At 44.8% G+C, this 20,342-nt stretch overlaps 2 protein-coding genes across 2 annotated transcripts; both read left to right on the forward strand.

Moving 5' to 3' along the window:
- Positions 1 to 597: 597 nt before the first annotated feature.
- On the forward strand, positions 598 to 17,150 carry sympk (symplekin). The gene is made up of 27 exons (XM_084478033.1): positions 598 to 729; positions 1,327 to 1,446; positions 2,009 to 2,074; positions 2,953 to 3,006; positions 3,153 to 3,226; positions 3,654 to 3,780; positions 4,132 to 4,381; positions 4,892 to 5,062; positions 5,568 to 5,807; positions 6,130 to 6,281; positions 7,426 to 7,576; positions 8,032 to 8,242; positions 8,810 to 8,960; positions 9,629 to 9,864; positions 10,124 to 10,205; positions 10,486 to 10,599; positions 10,892 to 11,039; positions 11,499 to 11,659; positions 12,268 to 12,376; positions 12,697 to 12,797; positions 12,991 to 13,081; positions 13,274 to 13,375; positions 13,898 to 14,085; positions 15,074 to 15,250; positions 15,594 to 15,683; positions 16,041 to 16,409; positions 16,804 to 17,150. Exons 2-27 carry the CDS (start codon positions 1,396 to 1,398, stop codon positions 16,981 to 16,983), a joined length of 3,846 nt encoding a protein of 1,281 aa, XP_084334159.1. The 5' UTR covers positions 598 to 729; positions 1,327 to 1,395; the 3' UTR covers positions 16,984 to 17,150.
- Positions 17,151 to 17,453: 303 nt separating this feature from the next.
- Positions 17,454 to 20,294, forward strand: LOC311358897 (uncharacterized protein). The gene is made up of 8 exons (XM_084478997.1): positions 17,454 to 17,871; positions 18,108 to 18,197; positions 18,697 to 18,776; positions 18,900 to 19,015; positions 19,220 to 19,317; positions 19,676 to 19,744; positions 19,829 to 19,887; positions 20,163 to 20,294. The coding sequence occupies exons 1-8, from the start codon at positions 17,680 to 17,682 to the stop codon at positions 20,281 to 20,283; spliced, it is 825 nt and encodes a 274-aa protein (XP_084335123.1). The 5' UTR covers positions 17,454 to 17,679; the 3' UTR covers positions 20,284 to 20,294.
- The last annotated feature ends 48 nt before the right edge of the window (positions 20,295 to 20,342 follow it).

Consider the following 20,342-nt stretch of genomic DNA (forward strand, 5'->3'; position numbering starts at 1 on the left):
CGAAATGCTTAATCTGACGCTAAATCGTATAAATCTAATATTGTATATAGGGTATGATTATAAATCCAAAATCCATACAACATATATGCAAATTAGCATACATATAGTTATTAGCATATAATACCAGTCATATTTTGGGGGAGGCATCACGTGCATTGAGCAGGATATGCGCGCAAACAATTCGCCCTTATCATGGTCAGTGACGTCTTGATCAGTCTTTGATTCAAATAGTTTTGAAGACCCCACTCCAAACAACAACATTGTTGTATGTCTTGCCAAACCGTACTTACCTTTATAATATCTACTGTTTTCTTGAGGTGAGCATATGTTAGGGAAACTATTCTAAGTCATCTGATTCTGAGCATAAATAATACACAGTTCAAGCATCCGTCCAGCAGATGGCGATAAAGACTTCATCATGTCAACTTCAAGGTTTTTATTTTATTTTTATTTTTTATATAAATCAATCAATCAAACAAACAATCAATCATTTGGCGGTTTTATCTCTTTATCTCTTATTATTTAACGTTAATTCAGAAATATTCTTCACACTTCAGCCTCCATCCACTAGGCGGCGGTAGAGAGACAGTGGACGCACAGGAAGCACTTAGTGAGCGAATGGCTGCTGCTGTTCAGAACAGCAACACTGCTTTATCAGTTTACCTTCTTTACACTGAAAACATCTGAGCAGACTCAACATACCAAACCAAAACTCAGTTTAACGGCAAGGTAAGAACACGTCCCCTATTCCACCTGATCATAAGTACTGATGTATATGTGATGCAGATATGAGCTGATGTTGAAATGTCATTGTAAATAGTGTGTCAATCATATTCATCCTGCATGGTGCGATGGATGGACCGACTGTCCAATTAGTTTAAACATCGCAGTATAATCCTTATAATACAAATTAAACTGCATGACTCTTCGATTAACGGTATCGTCATGTTGAGTGGGTCAAATATGTCTGCCTACATATTTTATAGCATATTCTACTATTGTTGTGTATATGAATGAATATATTTTATGTGTACGTTTTGTATCCTTCGTTTTTCTTTCAATTAGTTGTAATCTGATTTTACTATTATTGTTACTATTATTTTATATTATTGCATCTCTGCTGTGACATCATAGTTTCCCGCCTCGGATTTACAAACCACTGCGTTCTCGCAAAATGTCCCTTTAAGCACCTTGAGTAACGTGTTACTTTATTCGTGTGTGTGTGTGTGTGTGTGTGTGTGTGTGTGTGTGTGTGTGTGTGTGTGTGTGTGTGTGTGTGTGTGTGTGTTGGGGGGGGGGGGGGGGGGGGGGGGGTGTGTTCAACAGGTATATTGAAGATCATGGTTTAAAAGGTAGTGCAGAACTTTCTTAAGTCACTACCACCCCGGCAGAAGCATGTCGGACGAGGACATGCCCCATGTGGTCGACATGACCACCAGTGAAAAGGTAGGCTGCTCTGATCAACCAGTAACAATCGGCTCTTCAAGCGGATCGTGAGCAAACCCTGCTCGTTTTACTGACATCCACTTTTATGCTCATGTTATTGTTAAGAATTTGTATGATTTCTACCCATTTCCCCTCGCCCTTTCTTATCGTTACTATCGTCATTTGTCAAACATTGCTTTATTTCCTGTATCTTATACACTTAAGCCAGCCACGCATCGCCGGCGACGCGCAGTGGTGCGCTTTATTTAGTCATTTTATTTACTGTCATTGCTCATTCATTTTGCATTGTGGAATTATTTATCTACTGTATCAACAATCTCCATATGTACAGGACATTGTATCAAGCGGGGATGTACGAAATAGCTTTAAAAAAGCGCTTTTTCACATGCGGCGACGCTAGGGAATAGAACAGTGCCGTAAAGCTTAGCGGGGCGGCGCGCGTCAAGGTGCCGTTGGTGTGGGATAGTACGTCAGAAATAATGGGAGCGTTCTTTTTGGCGCTGCGCCGGCAATGTGTGTTGGGCTTTATACACTTTAAAATGTCTTATGTGTCCTCCTCCAGGTGGTGGAGCTGCTGAACCAGGCTGCTCTGATGGGGACAGAGGAGAAGCTGACGGTGTTAAAACAGGTGGGTTCATCCTAGCTCATCCTCCCTCCCGTTGATCTCCCAGTGTGACCGTTGGACCCAAAGTACCCAAAGTACCCTAGCCTGGCTATTGCCAGACCAAGCTCAATCGTAGATTGCACGTTGGTCTGGGGGAGGCTGCTGTCATTTTCTTCAGCACAAGATGCGTGTTCAACGGACGGAGTTAAATTGACTCAATTGTACACAATTGGCTGCTTGCGTCGCTTCCCTGTCGTCATTGTGTTAAACCAACCAATAGTGCGCCAGGGGGAAAAGCCAGCTTGGTGATCGGCTCCCACAAAAACATATCAAAACTAGAAAGAAATGTATTGCTCTTCTCCAGACCCTTCTGCAGGGGGAACTCAAATCGTCGACAGAATGGGCGGGGCTACCCAGTCTAAAAGTACCCTAGAATTAGTGAAACCGTGTACCTCCTCAAACTGGATTGCACCGCTCTATTATTTGCACTATTGCACTATTATTTGCACTATCGTCTTTGCTCTTTGCTGCTGTAACACTGCAAATTTCCCCACTGTGGGACTAATAAGATAATATCTTATCTTACTATTGTGTCCCGACTTTGTCCCGAGTTTATGAAAAGCTGGTGGTACGTAAACCGGTAGACAAATCCTATTGGATGATTTGTGAGATCACATGGGGTCAGCATAGTCTAGTCAGTGGCTAGGGGCATTGAACTGCTTGCCAACTGAGGTCGAACCCCGACACCCACACCCTAACCTGTAGGCATCCTCAAGCAAGATCCCCTAACGCCTTCCTGCTCCTTAATGACATGTATCTGAATTCTCTGTCACATTGAATAAAGTATCTCCTAAATTAGTAAATCGTAATGTCCTAAAGATAAATTTTGTATCTGTTCACAGGTCCAGGAGCTTATTATCAACAAGGATCCATCCCTGCTTGATAATTTCTTGGACGTAAGTGTTTCTCGATTTGTGAGGGTTTCCCAAGGGAATGTTTAAACATGAACGCTCATTAGAATTGCCCTGCCTTTACATCAACCTGAGCTGAATTGAAATGAAACCGTCAAATAATGTTGAGGGCTTTCCTTGTTGTCTTGCAGGAGATGATCGCATTCCAGTCTGACAAGTCCATGGAAGTGAGGAAGTTCGTCATTGGGTTTATCGAAGAGGCATGGTGGGTAAACGGGGAATCCTCTTTCAATTTCTGTGACTTGGCATTGGCAACAACATGGCCTTTTCTGGTGCTGGTTTGAGTGGATGCATTGTATATCTCATATTGTACGTAATTAGTCAGTCTCACTAGATGATAGGAGAAGGTCTGATACACGATTGTTCCATTTCATGCCTCTATACCTCTTGATGTGGAGTAGCTCTGATGTATGATTGGTCAGTTTAATTTGTTGTTGTCTTGCCCAGAACATTTTTTGTAAAAGAGATTTTGTCTCAAATGTCTCTGGAAAAATAAAGGTTAAAATAAAATGTTGCTATACATCCTGATTTGGAGAAGCTCTGGTTAGTGATTGGTCAATTGTCGGCCACTATATTTCCTGATGTGGTTTATCTCTGGTTCGTGATTGGTCCATTGTTGTTGTTCTCTCCAGTAAGCGTGACAACGAGCTGCTGCTGCGTCTGGTGGCCAACCTGAACATGCTGCTGAGGGACGAGAGCGTCAACGTGGTGAAGAAGGCCATCCTCACCCTCACACAGCTCTACAAGGTCACCCTGCAGGTACGGCGCTAGCATGGGGCTAGCGTGGGACTACCATGAGACCACCATGAGACCACCATGAGACTACCATGAGACTACCATGGGACATGTGCCTGAGTCATTGGACCTCATTAGTTCTGTGTAGCTACATCTGTAGAGCCTGGCACTACCACTGCCAGGGTTAGGAGGATTGATTCCCAGCCATGCTAGGAAATGTACGCGCTCACAGTATTGTAAGACGTGCCACCAAGTGGCATATATAGTTTAGTCTAATTGAATGAATACCTTGCTATGTCTCAAATCATAGAATAGGTTTGGGTCCCCCCGTCTTAGACGGCGAGTTCCTTCTTAACTCTCCGTCCTGTCTCCCAGTGGATGGTCCGCTCCAAGGCGGTGACGGAGATGCAGGAGGCATGCTGGGACATGCTCACGCAGATGAAGGGGGACGTCCTCGCCCTGTTGGACTCCGAGAACGACGGCGTGCGCACCCACGCCATCAAGTTCACCGAGTCGCTCATCATCTCTCTGTCGCCGCGGACGTCCGACTCCGACGTCCCCAAGCGGCAGGACGCCGACATTAGCCTGGACAAGATCCCCAAAGACCACTCGTACATCCGCTACGGTGAGGAGCCCGCGCGGAGCCGCCGCCACGGAAAAAAAACACCCGTGGGATGTGGGCAGGGTTGGTCTTAGTGGCTAGGGGGTTTGACTCCCAGCTTAAAGGTACTGGGTTTGTTTCCCCCCCATCCCCCCCAGTGTCTGCAGCTTACCGAGAGCAAGTTCCCCCAACCCCTACCTGCTCCTTCATGTATAAGAATTCACTGTATAAAATAGAAGTGTAGGATGTTTAGCTATGGCCATGGAGATGTAGATTACCCAAAGGAACAATTTGTAATTCAAATGATATATACTGTATATCTACAAAACAAATGTTATCTTGTGTGACTTTTTTATATGGTTTACGACCTAGTTATCATATCATTTGTCATATTTCTTACAATACTTGATACCTGTCTTGATACCTGTCTGACTCAAGAATTGAAATTGAAAGCCAGGATTAACTACTCATTGTATCAGTAAGACTTCAGACAGTATACATTATACGTCTTCATCCTGTGTGGTTTCCCCCCAGACGTGCTGTGCGAGGAGGGGAAGTCGGCGCTGGAGCAGCTGCTGAAGTTCATGGTGCACCCGGCCATCTCCAGCATCAACCTGACCACGGCGCTGGGCTCCCTGGCCACGCTGGCCCGCCAGAGACCCATGTTCATGTCCCAGGTGGTGCAGGCCTACGAGACCCTCCACGGTAAGGCGGTCGACCACAGCGGTTCGGCTACACTAACATGATAAGAACAACCAGTAACCGTCGATATGGTAACACGGTCACAACGACCAGTAACCCCCAACTGTCACTACGTTATTTTATTTAGTTTGAGTGAAGGGAAGCCACATTTAAGTTTGAGAACAGTGGCAAAGCACGGTTTGGCTTGAATCACGTGTGCTTAACAAGGAGATAGATACTGAATCATTCGGAGAAAGAAAATCTGAACAGCAAAACATGGTTGTAATGATATCTCACGTTAAATAAATCCATATTCGGATAAAGTCTTAAAGTGAGGTCAGGTATATTTAAAAAAGTATATTTTTAAAGTTAAGCTGGAAGCCTAGGCATAACCTGAAATACACGCATTGGTTCATTTCATTCACGTAATCACATGCACTATTTCAATGCCTTCTTATTTCTACATAAGATATACTCACAAACTCCCAGTGATGTAATGTAACATTACATTGTGTCCACCTCTCCTCAGCCAACCTGCCCCCCACGCTGGCCAAGTCCCAGGTGAGCAGCGTGCGCAAGAACCTGAAGATCCACCTGGTGGCGGTGCTCAAGCACCCCTGCAGCCTGGACTTCCAGGCCCAGATCGGCACCCTGCTGCTGGACCTGGGCATGCCCCAGAGTGAGATCACCCGTGCCACGCCCGTCCCCCGGGAGCCCCGCAAGAGACCCCGCAACGAGCAGTACCCCGAGGGCAAAAAGATCAAGATGGGTGAGTGGTCGGATGACGGAGAGGACCACCTAGGATGTTCATGTATGGGCTTGAAGGTGGAGTGGGGTGAAAGAGAGAGGCATGTAGTTTTGGGTTTATAATAAAATTGCATTGAAAATGTTTGATTCCATGCCGAAAGGTCCTCGGGTTCAATCCTGCAGTCTTACCTCTAGGCATTCTAGAGCAAGATGCCAAACCCCTGCTCCTTAGTGCACTGTAAGGCACTGGATAGTTCATAGTGACGGGGCATTCGGACTTCGGCTCGTATTCCATGGTGGTTGTCAAGACGATAAGGGTGTCGTTGTGCTGTGGTTGTGTTCAGAGCCCGCTCTGATGGAGGATGACGAGGAGAAGGAGGAGCCAGCAGCGATGTCGGTCTCCAAACCCTCCCCCGCCCCGGCCGCCCAGTCCGCCATCGACCTCACCGCCCACTTCCTCCACCCCCTGCTCAACGCGGAGAACGTCGCCAACCTGGTCAGACCCTCGCACTCTATTTACTTTATAGTTAATTCATTTATATAGATAAAGTTATCTTCAGCTACTTTCTTTAGATAGTTGAGTAAGTTAGTTACTTCCCTCAACAGTTAGGTACTTTCTTCAGCAGTTACTTTCTTTAGTTTAGTTATGCCGCTTTTCCACCGCCAGTACCAGCTCGACTCGACTCGACTCCCCACGCCTTTTTTGTGTTTCCATTGGCAAAAAAAGTACCTGGTACCTAGTACCGGGTACTTTTTTTAGTACTACCTCCGTCGAGGTTCCAAGCGAGAGGAGTAGGTACTTTTGTGTGACGTAAACAGGCTGCTGGTAACTGATTGGCCAGCGGCTGTAAATGGGAATAATCACTCAAAGTTAAGTTGTGTCCGGCGTGGTTGGAGTCCACGAACCCGCTCCCGAAGGGGACACTGATCAGCGTTTCGCCGTGTGTGTCGCTCCTTTCCCGGGGCTAGAGTTAGGCTGCGCGTCGTTATGTGTGTCGGGCGTGGATGTGTGTGTCCGGCGTGGCTGGAGTCCACGGACCGGCTCCGGAGGATCAGCGTTTCGCTGTTTCGTTTCAGTGTCGTTCCATTCCTAGTCATTGCGCTTTTTATTTTATTTTATTTCCCATCATTACCTTTCCCGGGAATCAGGAAATAGTCTTGATCAGATTCAGATTTCCCGGGAATCGCGTCTCCCGTGATTAAAACCTAATGACGACCCGCCCATGGTGGAGAGGTTCTTTTCTACGACCCGCCCACATTGAAGAGGTACTTTTTTAGATGGAAACGCAACCAAACCGAGTTGAGTCGAGGCGAGTCGAGTCGAGTCGAGTTGGTACTGGCGGTGGAAAAGCGGCATTAGTTACTTTCTTTAGATAGTTTAGTTAGTTAGTTAGTTAGTTACTTCCCTCAACAGTTGGTTACTTTCTTCAACAGTTTCTTTCTTTAGATAGTTGGCTTCTTTCTTGAAATACATTACTTTCTGTAACGGTTACTTTTCATTTCCAGAAACTATTTGTAAATGTTTCCGCTCTTTTAGACGTGACAATTACTTTCTTTAACCGTTACAGTATGCTCCTTCACCAGTCCCTGTCCTCCACACTTCCTCCTCATCTCACCTCTCCTCTGTTCCCATTGGCCAGGTGCTCATCAGCATGGTGTACCTGCCAGACGTCATGCCCGCCTCCTTCCAGGCCACCTACACGCCTGTGGAGTCGGCCGGCACCGACGCCCAGATCAAACATCTGGCTCGGCTCATGGCCACGCAGATGACGGCGGCGGGCATCGGCCCAGGTAAGAGACTGCTCCGACTACCCCCCCCCCCCCCGTGTTACCACCCTGTAGTGACGTCACACGGGGTGGGATGACCGCCCAGCGGTGTGATGGATGCGACGCTGTATGGATGAATATTGAGCAGTTTCGACTTTACATTGAAAGAAAGGTGAATCCTCACACTTTATTTAGCATGTTAATGAGAAGGGATTGCTTATTTAAAAAAAACTAAATATTTGATCGGTGTTACCGGGTCAAAAGTGAGTCGTGGCATGGAAAAAAGTTTTGGTTTGGTTTGGCACTTTGTCCAAGTATTCCATCTTATTGTGAATCGAATGCATCCCTCCCTGAACACTCCCACGTTCATTGAGCGAACCCCACAGTGAAATGCCCCGGCTGGAAGTGAAACAAATAACCGCACGGGTTTCCGTAACAGCCAGGATTTAACTTTCAAACCTCTCCTCCCTCCACCGCAGGTCTGGAGAAGAGTCGTGCGCGGGAGGGGGACTCCAAGGAGGGCCTGGGGGAGGACGAGCTGTCCCAGGATCTGCTGATCAAGAGGAAGCTGCCCATGGCCCACGGCCAGGCCATCTCGGTGGTGGGCAGCTACCCGGAGAAGCAGGCCGCCATCGAGGTGCCGCTCACCAAGAAGCTGCCGGAGCCCATCCTGCCCTCCACACAGCCCAAGTACGACCCCCGGCTCCTCCTCAGTGCCCCTGTACAGTTGAGCCTGACGCGTAGACCGGATGGTGCTCCTCCGTCCCCACGTCCTTCTTTTCATTTCAATTAAATGTATTATCATTTCTTTTTCTTTTTTTCTTTATTGTTGATGTTTTTCAACAGGACTCCCTTGGTTATATTTGAGCATATTTGGAAATGCAGAATGTTAATTGCCCTGAGAATATCTTTGTATAAATATATATGTAGAGATATTGTAGAATATATCCATTTTATGAGTAAATATTTGAGTAAAGTAGATTAGCATTTGTCCTTTAGTTGGGCATGGGGTGTTTTGACTTATTTTATTATAAGTCTTATAGTCTACTAAACCATACAATATAATAACAGAAACTACTGAGCCTTGACTATAATTATTTTACTTTAACACAATATATCACTTAAAAATGTCCGTCCCCCGCCCCGAAAAATAATAGACTGCGAAGTGTTACATTGTCTGACCAATGAGAATTAGTTCCACCAAGTACATGTCGTCCGACCAACCGACCAGAACGTGACAGGCCGGATTGTTTGCAGGTTGCCGGGCGCGACGGGCAAGAGGAAGGTGTTCCGCCTGGCGGACGTGGTGCAGCCCCTGCTGGAGGGCCAGATCGAGAAGCTGACGTCCGGGGCGGTCAAACGCATCCTCAACTCTGAGAAGAACATCGCCCAGAGCGGCATGGCCCACGTGAGTAGTGGGCAACACGCTTTTCGTTTGTCCTGCTGATACACATGTTCCGACCTTTTTTTAAGGTCTTGAGTTGATATTTAACATTAAGTTATTGTCAAAGACACTTTTATCCAACACTTATGCGAAAGGGTTGAGGCCCCGCGTTCTTGGGAAACCAGTGCCGAGAAGCAATATCAATCCACACACAGTCTGTAGTTCTTCATATCAGTGGTAGTCGGGTGTATCTAAATGAGTTGGAGCATAGAAAGTAGTTATGTGCTATAACAAAGAAGTACCCAAGTCAGATAAGCTGTTTCCAAAAGTGATAATATCGTACTAGTGTCTAGTTGGGCTGAGTACCCTGCGCACACTGTGTCAGTCAAAGCCCATTGCGGTGCTTTGGGGTATAGCCTAGGGGAAGTGACCGTTGTTCATGCTATGCAGCTCTTGAATCAGCCTTGGAAGCCTTGGAACCTCCCCCGCTGTCTCCCCTCTTTCCCGTAATGGAAGGACCCGGTATTTTGTCATTACTGAACATCATAATAGAGTTCATCATTGCTGCTGGGACTGTCTATCTTCAAAACTGGCGTTTTGAAGATTTTTTTTGTTGTGCGGAAAAATCAGCATTTCTCTGCCGCAACTTGGTGGCTCACCGGTGCGACTCGCCTCTCCTCTCGCCCCTCCAGATCCGGGTGAAGCTGCTGTCGCGGCTGGTCACCCAGTTCGAGGGCATGATGAAGGAGGACGTGCTGGCCTTCATCCTGGAGGACATCCGCAGCCGCAGCGACCTGGCCTTCTCCCTGCTGTACCAGGAGTACAACGCCTACCTCAGCCAGCTGCCCGAGGGCCTGCTGGAGGGCTACGACCACTGCCTCTACACCCTGCTGTCGGGCCTGCAGGAGAAGCCCGAGCAGAGGGACGGGTGAGGGAGATACCTGGGGGAGGGGGGTGGGCAAGGGTTAACCCAGGAGAGGGTAGGGTCCACCACGCTGTCCACCACGGGTTCAGGGTCTGACCAGGAGAGGGTAGGGTGGGAAGCAAGCTAGGGTAAATGGGATTCGTTTTTATATCAAGAGATATAAAAGGAATACAGACTAGGAATAGAATAATCCATCTGATTATTATTATTTATTATTAGTATCTTGTTAATAGTCCCTCTCTGGTCTTCTGCTCTCTTCCAGTCTTTTCACAAAACTGGTTCTGGAAGCGCCCATCATCACAGAGTCAGCGTTGGAAGTGATCCGACGCTACTGTGAGGACGAGGTGAGTCCACAACAGAACTGGTCCTGAGATATTTACCACGCACTCACTGACCATTAATTCATATACTGTAACTGCTTTTATAGAAAGACATGATGCGACCTGCCATCCACTCTAGCTCTAGAGTTTGTCTGACCACAAGGTTATTTTGTATGCATGCATTATTTTGTCTGCATGCACATGTTGCATTACAATATCTGGTCCAGCTGCTTTATTTCAAAGGCTTTTAAAATCGATTTGCTGCAACATTAACATGCCATGCCTCATGTGCACTGTGCTCCAGTCTCGGGTGTACCTGGGCATGACCACGCTGAAGGAGCTCATCCTCAAGAGACCATCGAGACAGTTCCAGTACCTCCACGTCCTGCTGGACCTCAGCTCCCACGAGAAGGAGAAGGTAAGCATGTCCCACGCCCCGGACACTAGCTCCTCCTGCAGGCTCCTGCAAGCATGTGCTCTGATATCAACGCCCGCTCACCCATTGTGAGCATAGGTACTAGCTTACACACCGTCGTGCTCCAATAATATCAATACTCTGGTTGGGTGGCCCCAGGAAAGCTTACAATAAACGTATCCATTGAATATCCCAAGTTGGCCATTTTGGCTCCAGCTTGCTGTGGAACACACCTTTTTTTAAATAGTTTGTTGGGTGATTATGTTTTATTGTGACGGTGTCATTGGTTGTGTAGGTGCGCAGCACGGCCCTGCAGTTCATCAAGCGTATGTACGAAAAGGACCAGCTACGGGACTACATCGAGAAGTTTGCTCTGAACTACATGCAGCTGCTGGTCCACCCCAACCCCCCCTCTCTGCTCTTCGGAGCCGACAAAGACACAGGTTGGGACGTTTTTCATGTTTCTAATGTTTCTTTCATGCTCCAGAGATGATGATAATAAAAAACAAATCAGTCACATATGATACTTGTTGCTTTTGAGACGAAGTGGTGAGGAGAAACTGACTATTTAATTTCCTATTCCTGTGAAATATGAAATTCCTGCAAGTTCCTCTTTGTACTGGAGGCAATTTTGTAGTAGCTGTACACAAACCTAGATTCCCCCCCACATTTTATAATAATAATAATAATTCATTGCATTTATAGATTGGCAGCACATTAATACAAAAAATGTATTGTTAGGTGTATGTTCAGGTGTATGTCCACAGAATATTTTACAACGGCTTCAAGCCAACCTGGATCAAGTCCAGAACCATCCATTTTATAATAATACTGCAGCAGACCCCCTTCAGCTGCTCCACTCCTCCACTCACATCCAGCACTGTTTGTTCCCCCCGTCCCAGAGGTGGCTGCGCCGTGGACGGAGGAGACGGTGAGGCAGTGTCTGTTCCTCTACCTCTCCCTGCTGCCCCTCAACCACCGGCTGGTCCACGAGCTGGCCTCCGTCTACACCGAGGCCATCGCCGACATCAAGCGCAGCGTGCTGCGTGTCATCGAGCAGCCTGTGAGTCCACCGGTCCTCGCCGCTTCATATCGACCCTAGGGGGATTGACCCCGGTGCCCTTTCCAGCTGGGAGTTCACACACACACTTTAGCACAAACTAATAGTTGAATTCGGCTACAGACAATCAGGCTGTGGACATTTGGGAATTGAACACGGTACCTTTCGGCTGGGAGTTGAACCCCGGAGCCAGCAGAATACCATCACTATTAAAGTAGTAGTGGTGGTGGTGGTCGGGGGGCAGTTGGGTTTGCGGCACAGTCGCACTTCATGGCACAACATAGGACACAAACAAATAGTCCATACATCAGACACTGTCAGAGATAACATGAAGAACATACATCACACACTACAATACACTATACACCCTTGGGTATGACCAAGCCAGCTGGACATTTAGCTGATTTGCACTGATTTAAGGCTTTTATGGCTTGTGGTACAAAAGTAGTCCTTCCCTTTAGTACTAGGAACAATAGTATTAAACAACCATGGCTTCATATAGAAGGCCCAGCTGAGGAGGGGGTGCTGGAGTCGTCCGGGGTTCTTTGCCCTCCCTCGTGTGTTTTTTCTCACCTGCTCGTCTCCGACTCATCGTCTCCGTGGCGTTGCAGATCCGTGGCATGGGGATGAACTCCCCGGACCTCCTGCTGCTGGTGGAGACGTGTCCGAAAGGAGCGGAGACGCTGGTGACCCGCTGCCTCCACATCCTCACTGACAAAGGTGAGGAAGGCTCACGGAAGGTCGCTTAGGGGTGTCAACTTGGGTTGACGGCGCCACATAGAGTATACCTATTCTTATTCTACATTAACCGATTTTTCATCAATTCATTCAAACTCTTTTTATTACATTTATCGATTTTATTTATTGTTTTATTCAATCTGGATTTGGTTTCAAACAACAAACAAAAAAAAAAGTTTCAGATTGTAAAACCCTACTTTTTCCTCCTATTTTTATCATACACCTATTCTCAAAATACACGAGTCGAGTCCTTTTTAAAGCAAAGCTGTTCCAGAGAGTGAACCCCCGCTGTGTGTCTGCAGTGCCCCCGTCCCCAGAGCTGGTGGAGAGGGTGAGGGACCTGTACCACAAACGGGTGCCTGACGTCCGCTTCCTCATCCCCGTCATCAACGGCCTGGAGAAGGTGAGCTTCTGTCCACCTCATGGCGTATTACATGTTCATAGTGTTACCGTGTTGACTGAGCCTCTTATTGTTGTGCTAACTTTTCTTTCTTTTTTCTACCGTCCTGTACTTTCGGCTGTGACGCACCAACTCAACAGTCTTCTTTATGTCTCATCTCTTATGCTGTGTTGTTTTGGGTTTGTTTGCTTTGCAGAAAGAGGTGATCCTGGCTCTCCCTAAGCTGATTAAACTGAATCCCATCGTGGTGAAGGAGGTGTTCAACCGGCTCCTGGGCACACAACACAGTAAGATAACGCATTCATTTACTGCTGGCAAAGTCATTTAGCCCACACATTTATCCCAAGCGACTTGCATTGGCCTTGTAGATGCATGTCATTCAGTAGCAGGTAGGGGTGTACATTAACATTTTTCTTACCACTTTTCACGAGTCAACAACAGAAGCGTTTAAGTGTATTGTTTTGGTTTCTGTCTTCCAGGTGAAGGCAGTTCATCGATGTCCCCCCTCACCCCAGGGGAGCTCCTCGTCTCTCTTCACAACATCGACTCCACCAAGTGTGACATGAAGTCCATCATCAAAGGTCAGACTGACACCGACCCGTTTCCACCACACCTGAAACCTTTTAGTTTGTTTCTGTTTGATTTCCTATTCAACCAAATCAGGGTTCCCCCAATGTTGAATTCCTGATGCTTGATAGAGGCTGCATGCAAGTGCGATCAGGATCATGACTTTATTAAATCAAATTAGATAAGATGGTACTTTATTTATCCCAGACAGGAAATGTGGGTGTGAGGGCAGAAAGTACAGGACAGAAGTATAATTAATAAGATGCATTTAAAATATGAACACAACTCTAAAATATATACAGAAAAAAATGTATACATAATAAGAGAAATGTAAATATTTTGTGAAGAAAGTAGAAAGATTTTATTTCCAACCAAGGAGTCAGGGGTCCAAATTAATAAATTAGTATTCCCAAATTGACCATATATTTGACCAATATTTGTGTTATTTATCTATAAATTAAATTTCAATCAATTCAATAAATTGTCTCCTGGTTGGAGACCTAAAGTGCTCTGATACTGATCCCTCCCCTCCCCAGCCACCAACCTGTGCTACGGGGAGAAGAACGTGTACACGTCGGAGGTGCTGGCGGTGGTGATGCAGCAGCTGATGGAGCAGAACCCGCTGCCCATGCTGCTGATGCGCACCGTCATCCAGAGCCTCAGCATGTACCCGCGGCTGGGCGGGTTCGTCATGAACATCCTGTCCCGTCTCATCGTCAAGCAGGTGGGAAACTCCCCATCCTTCAGAGTGTTATTTAAATCAATAATTATAACAACTCTCAGTCCTTCAGAGTGTTATTTAAATCAATAGTTATAAAAACTCCCCATCCTTCAGAGTGTTATTTAAATCAATAGTTATAAAAACTCTGTCCTTCAGAGTGTTATTTAAATCAATAGTTATAAAAACTCTCAGTCCTTCAGAGTGTTATTTAAATCAATAGTTATAAAAACTCCCCATCCTTCAGAGTGTTATTTAAATCAATAGTTATAAAAACTCCCCATCCTTCAGAGTGTTATTTAAATCAATAGTTATAAAAACTCCCCATCCTTCAGAGTGTTATTTAAATCAATAGTTATAAAAACTCTGTCCTTCAGAGTGTTATTTAAATCAATAGTTATAAAAACTCCCCATCCTTCAGAGTGTTATTTAAATCAACAGTTATAAAAACTCTGTCCTTCAGAGTGTTATTTAAATCAATAGTTATAAAAACTCCCCATCCTTCAGAGTGTTATTTAAATCAATAGTTATAAAAACTCTCAGTCCTTCAGAGTGTTATTTAAATCAATAGTTATAAAAACTCTTCAGTCCTTCAGAATATTATTTAAATCAATAATTCTAAAAACACTCAATCCTTCAGAGTATTATTTAAATCAATAATTCTAAAAACACTCAATCCTTCAGAGTATTATTTAAATCAATAATTATACACACCTCTGTGCTGGAAGGATTGAGCGTTTTTATAATTATTGATTTAAATAATAGAATATTAAGAATTAGAATATAAAAATGACAATGATATTTACAAAACATAATATTGTATATGGTTGTAATTTTTTGATGTAAGCGGTTCTTATTAAAATAAATGAATATATTTAAGTTGCTATAGGGGGCGTCAGAGATGTTTGCCTCCCAGTATCTGTTATCTGAAGCCTTAAGGAAAGCCACCTGGTCGCGTCTCTAGCCTGTGTTCTCTCGTCGTCGTCGTCCCCAGGTGTGGAAGCACCCCAAGGTGTGGGAGGGCTTTGTGAAGTGCTGCCAGAGGACCAAGCCCCAGTCGTTCTCCGTGCTGCTGCAGCTGCCCGCCACGCAGCTCACCAGCGTGTTCGACCGCTGCCCCGAGCTCAGGGACCCGCTGCTGCAGCACGTCCACTCCTTCACCCCCCACCAGGTACGCACACGCACACACATGCACCGGAATAAGCCACTTTCCTTTTGCAAACCTGACCATTATCTTTTTTTTGTTATTTGCTTTTTATTGTGTTTATCACTGCTACACACTTGGTAGATTCTGCTTTAAAAAGGTCTTACTTCAATTCATCTATGTTCGAATTTTTCTATACTTAATTGGTCAAAAATATACCTACAATTTAACCAAAGCCAATATGGATCAGCATGGGCGTACACATTTAGCACCGCGGTATACCATATAGCTCCACTATAAAGCTGATCAACTATACTTTGTTCTCTGTACTGTGTGGTGTTGCTGATGGGTTCTGTCTCCTGCTCCGCAGCAAGCCCACATCGCCCCCTCGGTCATGAGCGTCCTGGAGGCCAGCGAGGAGCCTGAGGTCATGCCTGTGGACACCCCCGTGGAGAGACGGGTAACCGTGGGAACACTCCTGCTCCTAATGGCTACACTCAGATTACTGCCATGTCTGTTGGTGGCTGTGAAACGGTCCCAATTTAGTCATATGCTATTTATTATTGCCAAGCTGTGAATTCAAATACTTTTGTTTTTCTACCTGGAACATGCAGAGGCTAGGGAAACTTGCTCAAGGATGCCGACATGTAGATGTGGAGCCAACAACCTAACCACTAGTGGACTGTCTCACACATACACAACCATCTAGGAGTTAAAGCCCAACAGCGACTTGACGTCAATACATTAACAAATCAGGGAGGGGGTGGGGCTTAAGAACCTTGCGGTACCCCCCATTCTGACCTCTCGTTTCCTGTAGGTCGAAGCAGCCCCTGCTCAAGCTCCCCCAATAAAAGCGGAGGCTGCTGCTCCGCCTCCAGTGAAGGTGAAGGTGGTGGATGACCGGCCTGTCCAGGCCCGCCTACCCTCTGTCCAGGCTCACCTACCCCCTGTCCAGGCCCACCTAGCCCCTGTCCAGACCCACCTACCCTCTGTCCAGACCCACCTACCCCCTGTCCAGACCCACCTACCCCCTGTCCAGGCTCATGTCCCCTCTGTCCAGACACATCCCCAGCCGGTCCAACAGAAGCAGCCGGACCCCAGGACCGGCGACCCCGTGGAAGAACCCATGGACCAGGAGGGGTTGAACACAGGGGTCCTGGGGAAACCAGAACCTAGTGTGACCCAGGTAGGATCGAGGTTCATCTGTGAATACACTTCTCTCACTCTAGCTGGCCTATTTTCCATAATGATAGCTTGTGTAAAAGGACTCATACTTTCTGTATATAAAACAAAGTGCAGTTTATATTACTATTATCTATTTAGTAATTGAATCTGCGTCTTTGGGGATCAAACCCAGTACCTTTCGTCAGGGAGTCAAATGCTCTAGGTAGTCCATTATCCTGCCCCCATTATTTGAATCCTTTCCAAGTAGGGCATAATGTTAGGCTAAAACTAACTATAACCATTTAGTGATGGATGGAGGCCATGCCAACGAAAGTGTTATTAACATTATCAATATTATTCAGGACCTGTTTAACTCAAAACAATTACACTTCATTGTTTATTTATATTGTTTATAGGTTGAGGTGCAAAGGCCAGAGGAGTCCTCAACTCCTCCAGCAGAAACCGCAGAAGAAGAAGAAGAACCAATGGAGACGGCTGATGCTGAACCTTCAGAGTTGAATGAACCAACCGGAGATGCCGATGAAGACCACGCAGAAGAGGCCAAGGATGGGAGCGGAGCAGAAGAGGCTGATTAAATTGGCTAAAAATAGAAAAAGCTCAAAACTTTGTTAGTTTAGGTTACCTTCAGATCATATTTAGTTGTTTTGTATGAAATATTCAAAAAATGATATTTTGTTGAAAAAAAAAAAGTTAAGTTCAAGAATGTTTCGTTTTTGCCTTTCTGGCAAATAAAAATGTCAAACCAAAATTGTCTTTGTGTATATTAATATTTGAATTGTCAGCACTGTGAGTGTGTGTGGTATATAAATAATGAGATATATCTATATCTATGTATATATATATATATATATATATATATATGTGTGTGTGACAATTATATGCAGTTATAAAACAGGTGGCTTAAATCAATTACACTGTACTATGTTATTATGTATTATCTACCAATGGTGCAAATGTTATTTTTGTCTTAATGTCCGGGGACTTTTATTGTGGAATGAACTACTGAAGAAAACAACTTCCTAGTATTTCCTTCATAGGGCTGAAGTCCGCGTCTCAAACTCTCAAACTTTCACGAACCTATGAGACTAAAAACTCGAGACTAAAAGACTAAAGACTAAAAAACGTCCGTGACAAGTCATCGAATAATCTAGGCACATTTGTGATTAACTCAATAGTTGAACATTTCTTTGCATAGTAAACCTGCGACCAGGTGTTAGACTGCAGGTCTATCAGGGCTATTTCACACAGTCTACGGTCCAGGGAGACTTCCAATGAAAGCCGTCATCCTAGCAGCTGGCTACGGGACGAGGCTCCAGAGGGATGTGGACAACGACGGCACCGGTCGGTTCCAGCATCTGTCGGGGGTCGCCAAGCCCCTGCTCCCCGTGGGGCGGCGGGCTCTCATCTCCCACTGGGTGTCTGCTTTGACCCTCTCTGGATGTGTCGACGGCATTTATGTGGTCGTAAGTTGTTATTGGTTTCACATTTTTATTTGTAAAGCTGGAATCTCCCAACTAAATATATGGTTATTCATATTATACTTCCTCTGTGTCAGACTTGATGCTCCCCACCAAACATGTTGTCCTGTCCAGATGATCATATGGCTTTTCGACCAACTCCAATTTGGCCCTATGTCAGTACAACAATGTAATTTTAAAATGTTCATCATTGGTGATGATATATTACTTTTCCCTTTCAGACCAATGCTGTTTACCACAAGGCATTTGAGGAGTGGGCATCCCAGTTCTCAATGGTGAAGGTGCTCAGCGATCACACAAGAAGCAATGAGGTAAATCCATCAAGGTGTTTTCTAACCCATTTAAACGGCCCTGAACTGTGGCTGTGGGGGCCATGCTTGGTGCAAACTCTTAAAAGGGGCACTTTCCAACGGTAGAAATACTGCCTTTATTTACAGTTATCATTCATATCTGCATTTTACAGGGGGCAGTTAACATTCAGTGCGTTTACATGACACTTAAGAAAATTAAATTATTGGGTTAGTCCAACTATGATTGGATTATTAAGATGAAAGTAGTACTAATACCATAGTCAAACTAAAATCGAATCTAATTGGGTTTCTCATAGTCGGATTAAGACCCTTAGATTATTGATAGTCGCATTAAGCATGCCCTATTAAGCCCTATGGAGCATAGTCGAACTGTGGCTTTAATTGAATTAAGCCCTGCATGTAAACGTACTGATTGTTTTCTCTATCCTAGAGAAAACTATGATCCCTTAACGATATAGACAGATATAGATATGTTCAGAATGATCTTCGTTATCATCAGGGTCGTCTTGGAGCCGTGGCCTGTCTGCAGCTCACTATAAAGCACTTCAAGATTGAAGACCATGTCATCGTTATTGGCGGGTACGTTTTTGCTGAACTAATGGGTGACAACAGCAAATTATATTGTATGTAAAAAAACATATTTTTATTTTTATTTTCTCTCTGACGCTATCTTAAACACCATCACATTCTCCTATCCAATAGCGACACTCTTTTCCTGGAAGATTTCAGCCTGAAAACAGTAGAAGGAACATTTTCTGCACTTCAGGTCCAGTGTGCGGACAACAGTCTGGTTCTTTCTTACCAGTGTAAAAAGGAAGGTGAGCTGTCTTTTTATACCACACCGGATAACACCGAAAGGTTTTAGACATCTTCTTCACGTTTGGGAACTATTGATTACTAACACGGGACCATAGCCAAATGAACAGAGTGCCTGATCAGCATATGTTTCCACAATCGTCTCTTGTATTGGCTGCTAATGCAGTGGAGATTCTTTAATTTACGATTACATTTGTTTTACCCAGAGACCCAAAAGTACGGTATTCTAGAAGTAGACGAGGACCTCCGTGTCTTGTGTATGAAGGAGAAACCCACTGCTGCTGAAACAGAGTCCAGGAGAGCAGTAAGTTCAGGGGTTTACATGAAGTCTGTATTTTACAGGCTGACATTGTTTAGATAGCTAGATGTTTTAACACATTTTCATGCCTAAAACATGAGATATATTAGTTTGATAATAGTATGATGATTAGGATTGAAGGTATAGCGACCACGTATTTGCTCGACATGCTCGCTGTAATGTCAAGAGATATAAAATAAAACAATTTAATTGTTTCATGTGTTTTTAGTACGATAATTAAGTGTAATCCCATTCAATTCATGAACATGTGCACATACCTCGTCTTTAGCGTTTTGATACTCAATTAAGTGATTTATATTGAAGCATTTGAAACAATCTGATTATCATTTCCAACACCTTGCAGTGTCCGTGTTTCTACATGCTCTCGAAGAAATGTCTCCCCCTCCTGGACGACTTTCTGGAGTCAAAGAAGGCAAGTCACGTCTTCATTATCAATCCATTATTCCTTCAAGAAACTAGGATGTTATTTTAAAACATAACATTCTGACCTCTGTAGGATTTACCTATTCAAGACAGAGATGCCCCAGGAAACTTTGTGTCTTGGCTCATTCAAAGGTAGTTTATTCCACACTTCTTCCCCAACCACCCCCTTGTATTTCAACCAGCAGTAGGGTATATTTTCCTGTAAATGATTGTCCCATTTTGGACCAAGTAATTTATATTAATGAATATCGCACAGAAAGTAATATTTATTCAAAGGCAAATGTATTACTATATCAGGTGTTTGCATAAAACAGTGTGTTAAATTTTCACCAGGTGTGAAAGTGCCCCTAGCCTAGCATAAATTGTCAATTTATGTTCATGATTACACAATAAACTATCGTTTTCAGGAGCCCTGTCTACACCCACGAAATATCTGGACGCTTTGACGTTGGAAACCTGCCCTCCTACATCGAATGTGATCTGTATTTCAAAGAAAAGCTGAAGAATGTTGAGTCCTACATGGTTTAAGGAAAAAAATCTTTATTTCTGTGTGTCGGAACATTCAAAATTTTTGGGTTATTTTGTAA

This window comes from Micromesistius poutassou (genome assembly GCF_964030765.1).
Source record: "Micromesistius poutassou genome assembly, chromosome: 14".
NCBI classification, from domain to species: domain Eukaryota; kingdom Metazoa; phylum Chordata; class Actinopteri; order Gadiformes; family Gadidae; genus Micromesistius; species Micromesistius poutassou.

Excerpts from the sequence above, each read along its gene's own strand:
- LOC311358897 (XM_084478997.1), top strand. The coding sequence starts at position 17,680 with ATGAAAGCCGTCATCCTAGCAGCTGGCTACGGGACGAGGCTCCAGAGG. Across the intron at positions 18,777-18,899 it reads CATGTCATCGTTATTGGCGG|CGACACTCTTTTCCTGGAAG; the intron begins GTACGTTTTTGC and ends CCTATCCAATAG. Across the intron at positions 19,745-19,828 it reads ACTTTCTGGAGTCAAAGAAG|GATTTACCTATTCAAGACAG; the intron begins GCAAGTCACGTC and ends TGACCTCTGTAG.
- sympk (XM_084478033.1), top strand. The coding sequence starts at position 1,396 with ATGTCGGACGAGGACATGCCCCATGTGGTCGACATGACCACCAGTGAA. Across the intron at positions 12,377-12,696 it reads CCACATCCTCACTGACAAAG|TGCCCCCGTCCCCAGAGCTG; the intron begins GTGAGGAAGGCT and ends GTGTGTCTGCAG. Across the intron at positions 16,410-16,803 it reads CAGAACCTAGTGTGACCCAG|GTTGAGGTGCAAAGGCCAGA; the intron begins GTAGGATCGAGG and ends TATTGTTTATAG.